The sequence below is a fragment of the Oppia nitens genome, unplaced genomic scaffold (assembly GCF_028296485.1).
Source record: "Oppia nitens isolate AA-2021 unplaced genomic scaffold, nextdenovo-longstitch-racon4-pilon3 scaffold32_pilon_pilon_pilon, whole genome shotgun sequence".
Taxonomy (NCBI): domain Eukaryota; kingdom Metazoa; phylum Arthropoda; class Arachnida; order Sarcoptiformes; family Oppiidae; genus Oppia; species Oppia nitens.
In genome coordinates, this window is record NW_026533213.1 from 615,446 (window position 1) to 626,750 (window position 11,305).

Consider the following 11,305-nt stretch of genomic DNA (forward strand, 5'->3'; position numbering starts at 1 on the left):
GTAATATTTTTGTATATAGATGGCAATGGCTAATTTACTTTTACATACAGTTTTAATACTGTATTATTATTACAAATAATAATTATTTGTAAATTATTTAAAATTTAAGTACGATATCTATTGATCAAAATTGTTATCATTATAAGTCACACAAAATATAACTGTATATTATATATATATATATATTATGCTGTATAATCTTTATAAATTTAAATAATTTTTTTTTTAAATATTGAATTTTAATAATTTTAAAAATTTATAATAAAAACAAAAAATAATATGTATATGTCAAATGTTATAAATATAATATTGAAAATTAAATACGATATACTAGTATATTATTAATAAAAAAAATTAAGTTAAACAATAGTTAATAGTTTTATAAACAGTTATATTTATTTATCGATAGTATTATTTTTAATTACATATTTTATTTATTTTACAAGCATTTAGTGTATTGTGAATAAATATTTATATAATATCTTTAATTAATTCATAAATAGATAATTTATTAAATAAGTACATAATAATTATTATAAAGTTTAGTAAAATTTTTATATGAAGTAATTTAATATTATTAAAACATAAATAATTATATAAATACAGTAACTGTATATAAATTTTTATATATATCCTTATAATTATAATTAATAAAAAACTTATGAAAATATTGTTTTAAATTATAATATAAGATTAATATATAAATAAGTTATTTTTATTTATAATATGATAATAAAACAATACATTAACTGTATTACTCTACTGTTACTTAATTACTGTATTGAACCGGGAGGTGACTGAACTTCCCGTTTTCGGTCAGCACTGGTCAATCGGCGGCCCACATTCAGCGGCGATGTTTGTGTACCAAAATGGGCCCGTTTTACATAATATTTTTCACTGGGAGACGAATAGGCCGGCGGTCGCGACCACTGGTCAGCTGATACCGCATCGGTATCGTCGGTAATTTTAGCCGATTTTTCACTACTAAATGGTAACACCTTATCGCTGATTGTGGTGATCGGATATATGTTATTATTATTATTAATATTATTGTTATTGTCAATATTACGGACATTAGAGTTGATTAGCTCAGGGCTACGCTGGACAGGCCTAACGGGTTGTGGTGGTGCTGATGGTGAGGAAAGCTAATGATAAGTTATTAATTTTAAATATTAATTATTATTAAATATTATGGTCTTTAACTGTCTATATATATATACGGTATATATTTGCTTACAATGTTACGCTTGTTGTGGGCGTATAGACGGGCCAATACAATTAATGCCAGTCCCATAAACATTATGCCAAACGCACCATAGTCTAGCGCCATAAGCGGATATAAGCCCAGTGCCGGCAAATAGGCCATTACACCATCAAAATGAATCTCCTGTTTTTTTTAAATTAAACAAATAATATTATATTTGGTATAAAAACATATATTTTGTTTGATATTTTAATACCGGTTCAAACCAGAGGAACGGTAGTATAGCTTCGCTTAGATCACCGAAACCGCTGATTGAATATATATATATATCAATTGATAAATAGATAGTTAGAATAACAACACATAGTTTTTAAAAAATTATTAAAAATATATCAATAATAATAAATACATACACTAATTGAGATAACGGTTCAATAAGCAGATTAACTTGCAGTCTGACCATTGCGTTGATAGGTAGTCCAAGTGTCTAGTCATTCATTGACACCCACCCCACCCCCACACAAAAAATCACAAATACACAATTAAATACTTAAATTGATAATAATTATAAAAAATTGTATACCGGATGTACATCCAGATAGGGCTGGTGTTTGTCGGCAATCGGTTCCAATCCAAAGACGGTTTGTCTGATTTTGTGGGATGCATGCAAAAAGTGCGGATAGGTCAGGGATATGGGTGCGCCAAACGTACATGGTCCCAAATCGACCATACCCTGGCACAGTTCAGGATTGTAGGGTGTAGTGCACAGACATTTGTTGTTACGATTTTTTTCGGGTGCCGACATCATGTCCCGGGGCATTATGAAACGCCACACTGGTACGTATCGGGATAGGGCGTAGCTCAGGTATTTGGCGTATTTTATGCTTTCAAATATTATGCATTTTAATTAATTATTTTTATTAAATATATATATATATATACTGTAATTATATAAACAGTTAGATGATACAAAAAAATAAGTACAGTACATGTATGAAATACTCTGTAGTATACAATGTGGACATACCTACAAATGTTGCCTTCAAATGCATAGATTTTATCTGATTTATCAGCACCGGGACCAAATGTATGACCGGGTATGGACAGGCCGTTCATTGCTTGAAATATACGACAATTGGGATCGTTGAAAAATTTAATCAACCTTGATAATAATAATAATTTTTAAAAAAAAATCATAATCATTATTATTATTATTTTCAAATATTATAATTGCAATATTACTTAAAACTAAAATCAATGACAACATTTTGGGACATCGACCTAAAGGCCGGCCTAAATATGCTGGTGTCGTGTAATCCAGTTTCCACTTCAATGGGTTCAATAACAGTATTGTTAACCACATGAAACAGACCAAACTTTTGATCTAATTTATAGTAGATATCTGGCAACTGTATGCCAAACCATTTCAATGGTTGGGCGAAAACATCTAACGTTTCCAATAGACTAAACGGATAGCCTTCGAACAGCTGGCGCACAGTTATCCGTTTGATTAGTCCCTCATTATGTGTTAGTGTTATAAAATTCAGTGCACCGACAGCTACCGGTACCGATAGGGTAGACATTGGGAAACGGCGCAAAAAATTTCGTACAATAGCTCCCATAACCTTAAAAATGGGGGGGCGGAGGGTGGGGTAGGGATGATTAATTAATTAATATTTTTTGAAAATTTACATTAATAATCTATCTATTTATATATTTTTAAAAAATAGTTATGTTCACTAATCAATTGGGGGGAGGGGAGGAAAAAATATTTAATACATACATAGATAGGTAGGTTCACGATTGTTATGGTATCGTTGGGACTGCCGACACTCAGCTCAGGTACATAATTAAATTGTGATCGCAACGATAGGAATACTGTTTCATCATTGGGACCCCAGTCCATTATTTTGATCTGTCCTCTTAACCTAATAATAATAATAATTTACTAATTTGTATAAAATAAAAATCATATACAGGATAATTCATATACTGTGCATATATAAGTATCATATTTTTTATTAATAAATTATAATAATATTTTTGTAATATTTTATTTTCATCTATGCTATTTAAAATTTATGTTTATTTATTCTAATTAATAATTTAAAAAAAAAAATAAATTAATAGACTAAATAATAATCTATTAATGTATTAAAAATATAATCAATAAAAAAACATAAATTTAAGTTAACTGTACATAAAGTTTACTGCATAAAGCTATAATTACTGTATAAATATACACATAATATAAATAATATGACTAAAAAGCAAATAAAAAACTTACCGATAGACATAGGGACCCATCTCCCTGAGCCTGGCCCGGGCACCGGCACTAAACTCCCGTGGATTTTGTATACTAAATATACAAAACTTGATGTACACACCGATATGTTCGGGCAGTTGTCCATTGCTAAACTCGAGCGCATATCTAATCGGACTGAAACCTTTGCTGATATACATCTGACTTTTGATGACTGTCCTCACTAGCCATGGCATACCTAATCCAAGCAATAGGCCAACAATGGTCAACAATAGTCCCAGTACTGTTACTATGCGGACACGATTGCGTACCCGTTTTCTATCCCGTTCAGCTACCGTTACCAATGCCATAGCTTTGTTGTTGTTGTTGATGATGATGATTAATTAAATTATTATTTTAATTTTGTTTTTTTTAATCATTGAGTTTAAAGTTATTTATGTAAATATTTTTTGTTCACTGTTAGTAGTAGTAGTAGTAGTAGTAGTATTTATTTATAACATAATTTTAATAAATTATTAATAATTTATCAATATTAATTGAATCGATCAGATCAAATATTTATAGTAATAAATATATATTAAATAAAAATTGCAATATAAATATTTTTTGATGGTTATAGTATTAATATAAATAATTTTTAAAATAAAATACATATAAAATTTAAATGATCAATAAATATTTCTACTACTGTACTATAAATATATTTCAACATAAATATATTTTTATATTATATCATTAAAAAATTATGTTTAAATAAATATTGTCTTAATGTTAATAATAATAATAATTTTATTTAATGATTTTATATATTGTATATTCCCACGCTTTATATATATATATATATAATTTATAGTTTACTTTATAAAGTATATATATTTATTTATAATCTATTATTTTTCATTATAATTTCTTACAATAAATTATTTAAATGAATGTCAAGGTTATTATCATTATTAATGTTGTCTATAATAATATATAAAATATTATTTAATATAATAATATTATAAGAAAATTAATTTTAATATAATTTATTTTTAAGATACTTAAAAAATGATTATTTTGTATAGTCTATTTAATTTTAATAATTTTTAAAACATTATTTATGATTGAAATTTCAGTTAATTTAAATAAATACTATAATTTCAATAATTAAATAATTATTTTTAATAAATCAATAAATGTATTAAATGTGTAAACAGCATATAATTTATTATTATTAAATAATTTATAATAATAAATAAATAAACATAAATCGATTTTTTAATGATATTAAAAAAATTAAACAATAATTTTTTTATTGTTAGTAATTAACAAATATGAAGTTTATTATGTTTAATTTAGATTTACTAAAATACAAATTATTGTAATAACAAATTTTCATTTTTTCATTTCACATAATTTTATAATTATTTTTTCATGATTAATGTTAAATTACGTAAAAAATTATATTATAGTGTTAAAAAATAGATATTGTTTAGCAACTAAATACAATTTATCAATTCAATTTACAGTATATACAACCTATATATATATATATTTATATGATGTATAAGCTATCGTCAAATTTTAAGCACAGTTTGCACTGTATATTAATGTTGTCGACATTAATTAGGTATGAATTGTTGTCATACTATTCAAATCCCGACACTAATAACAAATCAGTCAGTGATTTGTTTGCCGATTATAACCATTGAATAGCATTGGCTATATATTTGTATAATCTATTAGATCTACTGTCACTGCCTATGAATTTATTTAGTATTATTGGACTACTTTTGTACAATGCTTTCAAAGATGATATTAAGATTAAAAAATTGAAATCAATTGAGAAAAAGATACCATTTCTATGCATACGTGTTGTCACGCGTGGAGATTATCCACAATTGGTCCGCAAGAATGTCGATCGCAATATGAAAACATGTTTATCGTCAGGTCTTAGAGATTTTATTATCGAAGTGGTCACCGATCGGGCCATTGGTATCAAAACGAGTACAAAAATACGTGAATTGGTTGTACCCGAAGGAATTTATAAAAATTAATAATATTAGTTAATAATAAATAAGTATTTAAAAAATTATAATTTTTAATTCACTATTTAATTCAATTTACTAGAATAAGGAATAGAAAAAATAAACTATTTACTATAAGTATTAATATTATTATATATATATATATATATATTATTAAATAACTATAATTATACTAATTATTTGAATTATATATATATATATATATCTAACTTTATTATAATTCTATAATGTTATTATAAAATCATGATTTAAAGTTGATATGACTTTGCAATTTTAATCATTTGTTAGATATAAATGATTTTTAGTTTACAAAAATACTAATAAGTAAGAATAAAAATATTATTTTTGTTTAATTATTAAATATATAATGAATAATTTTAAAAAAACATTTAAAATCATAAAATTAAAAAAAAACATTTAAAGTTGATATGATTTTGTATTTTAATTAATAAATCGTATACTTATTATTTAATATATCATTTAATATCAATAATAATATAAGAAAATAAATTTTAAATATATTTGAAAATTGATAGATTTGTTAAACTTGATTTTGAACAGAAACTTTTTACAATTATTGCAATTATCTATTAAAATATTTAGTTTAGAAATGTAAGTTAGTTTTTTTTAAACTTTATTTCTATTAATAACGTTATATTATTGTAATGAAAATTAAAATAAAATACAAATCATTAAAAAACCAAATTAAAATTTCGTTTAATTGATTTTTCTTTTTTTAATGATTATAAACAATTTAAATAAACATTATTTGTATATTAAATTGTAATCTAGTAATGTAAAAATATTACATATACAATTTACTTAGGTCAATTATTATTATTATTATTTTAATTAACATTAATTATTATAATTTAATATTTTTCTAAATAAATATTGTTTTAACTAAAACTATACTACTGTATAATGTATGCCCTATCGGCAAATGTTAAGCACAGTTTACACTGAATTTTAATGTTGTCGACTATCATTGGCTATGAATTGCGGTCGTATTATTCAAATACCGATACTAATAACAAATCAGTCAGTGATTTATTTGCCTATTATGACCACTGGACAGCATTGGCTATATATTTGTATAATCTATTTGATGTACTTTCAGTGCCAATCAATTTGGCCCACATTTTTGGTTTACTTTTATACAATGCTTTTAAATCTGAGATTAAAATTAAAAATGCTAGCACACGCACGTGTAGCAGATCCACGCGTTACATATTTAGCCGATTGTCGGCTTCTCTATTTATTTATAGTCAATTGTTTGGCGCAATCATACAGTTTGATTTGCGTAGAATAGGTGTTACCAAATATCTATTATGTTTGTTGGGCTCAGTCCTAATAATACCTTTGAATTATTTATGGTTTATAATAGCTATTTTATGGGCACTGTTAGCCAACAAGCATGGATTTTATGTGGTCAAAAAATAATTATATAGAAAATAATATTATTATTAAATATTTATATTTATATCGATGGACACTAAATCATTAATAATATAAATGTTTTTTTCCACTAATTTTATATTTTAATTTATTATAATTACTATTATTATAAATTTATTGTAATTATTTTAAAAATTATTTTTTTTAGTATTTTGTTTGTTTGTTTACTACTGTATTATTATTATCATAGTTTTTTTGGGGAAGAGGACATTGATGGCTAGCAATAATAAATTTTTAATCAGTTATCAAAAAAATACTAAAATTTAATTATTTATATACTGGTATAAATATATGTACAGTATATATTAATTATTTTATATTTATCATCTAATATAATTTATTATACTTTATTCACATACAGTATATTTGTATTTTACAGTTTTTTTTTAAAATTATTTTTCTAGTTTAATAATTCAATATTAAAACTTACTAAACACAGTAAAAATAAAATTCACTGTAATTGTTATACTAAGAAAAAATTAATAAAAATGTGTTATTTTTTAAATTAAGGTTAATGTATACAATTATATTTTGAATGACAAACTTATTTTTTTTGTTATAATTAGAGAAGTTCTTTAATAAAATTCCTTCAAATTTTTCCCCAAAAAATACGAAAAATATTTTTCATATTATTTATTAAAAAAAATAATAATAATTTGCATAAAATTTTTTATTGAAATAATCAACAACAAAAAATAAATCAATTAATTAATTAATTAATTTTTTCATACTATTTAAGAATATCACTCAAAATATACAGTTTAATATAAAAAAATATTTATTTATTTTTTAAAAAAAACTATATAATAAATTTTTTTAGGGTTCAATAAGTGGTAGAAAAAAGTAAAAATATGAATTCCTATGAATTCCCAAAAAGTATGGAAAATAGGGAACTTTTGGTTATTAAAAAACCATGGAAGGGAATTTGCCCACAATTTTAGTTATGGTATTAGTATTAATATAAAATTAATTATAATTTAACTGAATATATTATTAAAAAATATTAGATTCATTACTGTAGATATTGTTTACTGGAAATTTTTAACATTAGTCATATTAAATATACATTTTATATAAAATATATACTTAAATTTTATTTTATATAAATAATAACAATATAAAAAAATAATATTATTGTTATAAAACAGTCATTTATTTTTCTAAAATTAAAGTGATAACTAAAAACTTAAACAAAAAAAAATAATGTTAAAACTATCGGCAAATGTTAAACACAGTTTACACTGTATTTTATTGTTGTCGACAATCATTGGCTATGAATTACTGTCGTATTATTCAAATCCCAATACTGACCAATCGGTTAGCGATTTGTTTAGCGATTACAGTCTGTGGACAGCATTGGCTATATTACTGTATAATCTATTAAACTTGTTGTCACTGCCTATGAATTTATTTAGTATTATTGGACTACTTTTGTACAATGCTTTCAAAGATGATATTAAGATTAAAAAATTGAAATCAATTGAGAAAAAGATACCATTTCTATGCATACGTGTTGTCACGCGTGGAGATTATCCACAATTGGTCCGCAAGAATGTCGATCGCAATATGAAAACATGTTTATCGGCAGGTCTTAGAGATTTTATTATCGAAGTGGTCACCGATCGGGCCATTGGTCTCAAAACAAGTACAAAAATACGCGAATTGGTTGTACCCGACGGCTACCGAACAAAAAGCGGCGCTCTTTTTAAGGCCAGAGCTTTGCAATACTGTTTAGACGACGGGATCAATACATTGAAGGACAACGACTGGATCGTACACTTGGATGAGGAAACAGTTATCACAAAAAACTCGGTTAACGGTATTATAAACTTTGTCAGAGAAAGTAGACATCAGTTTGGTCAGGGAGTGATCACTTACGGCAAAGACGGTATAGTCAACTGGTGGACAACATTAGCCGAATCGTATCGTGTGGCCGAAGATCTAAGTGTTTATCGTTTACAGTTTTCAATGTTTCACAAACCGTTGTTTGCTATAAAAGGTTCATATATTGTGGCCAATTCAGGTGCCGAACGGTCGGTAACATTTGACAACAACGGTCCCAATGGTTCCGTTTGTGAAGATATTTTTATGGCATTCAATGCCTATCGCCGGGGCTATACGTTTGACTTCATTGAAGGGGAAATGTATGAAAAAAGTACGTTCACTGTCTGGGATTTTATTAGGCAACGAAAACGTTGGATTCAAGGTCTACTATTGCTTATCTATACGTCCAACATTGAGCACCGGTATCTAATATTGCTCGAGATTGTACACCTGAGCATGTTTGCCATGTATATACAGCTTATTGATCTAATCTATCCAGTACCAACTGTCTACTGGTGTCAACTAATCAATCGATTGACAGTATCGGTAGTAGTTTATCAACAATTGTTTGGTACAGTCATACAGTTTGATTGGCGTCAGATTGGTATCAAAAAATTCATACTATGTCTGGTCGGGTCAGTACTGGTCATACCATTCAATTATGTTTGCTTTTTGATTGTCATTTTGTATGCATTGTTAACAAAGAAACATGAATTTTTTGTTGTACAAAAATAAATTATTATAATTATTATTATTTAAAATATATAACTGTTTAAAATGTTTAAAATTTTATTATATGTTATAGATATATGAGTTATTAATTAAAAATTAATAATTAAAATACTTACTCAGAAAAAAAACATTTTACATTGTATTATGATTATTGCATTTAAAAAAAATTTAAGAATTTAATAATTAATTTTATTTATTTTTTTCCATTTGTTTAATAAATATATCAATTAAATATTTATATAAGAAAAAAATAAATTAAAGTAAAAAATTCATTATTATTTATTGCTGGCCATTAGGTCGGCAATCCAATCGCTATAGTGATCGGTACGGGTAAACACCGATGGATAGCCTTTTACAGCACAGGGAACGGTAAACGAGTCGAGACCGGCCAGCATCCATTTGCCGCCAATCATACAGTTGAGTGGTCCGCCCGAATCGCCGTTACAGATACCTTTTCCGTGACCACCGCCGGCGCATACATTCGAACCGAGAATGGTTGCCTGTCGGCCATACATTCGCTGACATTCCTGTTGGTCGAGCACAGGTAGCAACACTTTTTGCGGTCTGTCCGATACTTTTTCCTCTACAGTAACACAATATAACAAAAAATTGTATGTGTTTTGGGTGTGTATGTGTAAAGTGAGTGAATGAGATTACTTACTATCACCGGCCCGCGTAAGTCCCCAACCGGTGGCCATACATTCAGCACCTCTGCCCAGTACGGCCTTACGCGAGGGCGGATCTATCATACGGACACCGGCATTGAACTCCAGTTTCTTAGCCAAACGTACCAGTGCTATATCATCGGACAGTGCCGTCGAGTTCCACTTATCGTGAACCATAATATTGCGAGCACCCACCCGCTGCTCCATCGGGTCTCTATCGGTCAGCGAATGGGCTCCGACTACCACCTCAAACGGTTTGGGACCGGTTTTATCGACACAGTGTGCAGCCGTCAGTGCCCATTCGTCGCCGATAATACTGGCGCCGCAAAAATGCTGTCCCTTATACTGTAGGGAAGCCATCCACGGGAACTCATGTTTATGTACGTACTGTCCGCCAACTATACGCTGAAGTGCCGATTGTTTGGCACTAAACAGTAGATCATTTAAACTGATTTCATAATTAGTGGCACTATTGGTATTAATATCATCGGTACTATTGACGATACCGTTTGTTAACAATGCTAAGCACATCCATACGAGAAAAAACGGTAGTTTCCAGTTGTTGTTGGTGTTGTTATACATGATCTCTCTGACTATAAAACTGTGACAATAAAACTAAATTCATTATAAAAATATGTTTTTCAGTTTCAATTAAATTATTTTTAACCCCAAAATAATTAATTATTATTTATTAGTATTATAATTAAAAACATTTGATTCCTATTATTATATTATTTTTGTTTTGTTTTATTTGTTAATCTGTTTGAATGTTTTGTTTGAATACTTTAATAATATATTTAATATAACCATTTAAAATAAATTTTCCATTATTGCTATTAAAATAATATAATAGATAACATATATAATACAATATAAAATTTTCTATGTCAAATATGAAAAATATGTTAAAATTATATTTAAACATTTATTTAACTATTATATAGTAATTTTTTTACAGTATAATAAAAACATATATATTTAGACAATAGACTAATATTAGAAATATTAATAATTTTTTTTTAAAAACTTTTTATTACTTAACTCTATCAAAAAAAATACAATTTTATTAATATAATGGTTTAATTTATTTTTGTTTTGCTTTTAATATTAAACATATTTATATATATAT

General features: G+C 26.4%; 3 protein-coding genes across 3 annotated transcripts; 1 reads left to right on the top strand and 2 right to left on the bottom strand.

Moving 5' to 3' along the window:
• Window positions 1-773: 773 nt before the first annotated feature.
• LOC128956715 (platelet glycoprotein 4-like) lies at window positions 774-2,577 on the bottom strand. Its single transcript, XM_054302430.1, has 7 exons — window positions 2,447-2,577; window positions 2,232-2,366; window positions 1,788-2,088; window positions 1,618-1,691; window positions 1,461-1,512; window positions 1,238-1,387; window positions 774-1,145 (listed from the first exon to the last, which is right to left on the bottom strand). The coding sequence occupies exons 1-7, from the start codon at window positions 2,479-2,481 to the stop codon at window positions 774-776; spliced, it is 1,119 nt and encodes a 372-aa protein (XP_054158405.1). The 5' UTR covers window positions 2,482-2,577.
• Window positions 2,578-3,101: 524 nt separating this feature from the next.
• Window positions 3,102-3,799, bottom strand: LOC128956787 (sensory neuron membrane protein 1-like; the record flags this gene model as incomplete). Its single annotated transcript, XM_054302502.1, has 2 exons — window positions 3,492-3,799; window positions 3,102-3,132 (listed from the first exon to the last, which is right to left on the bottom strand). Coding segments are annotated over exons 1-2 (243 nt in total), but the record flags the coding sequence as incomplete, so codon positions are not given.
• A 4,359-nt stretch (window positions 3,800-8,158) lies between these two features.
• On the top strand, window positions 8,159-9,514 carry LOC128956716 (beta-1,4-mannosyltransferase egh-like). Its single transcript, XM_054302431.1, has one exon. The coding sequence runs from the start codon at window positions 8,159-8,161 to the stop codon at window positions 9,512-9,514; it is 1,356 nt and encodes a 451-aa protein (XP_054158406.1).
• The last annotated feature ends 1,791 nt before the right edge of the window (window positions 9,515-11,305 follow it).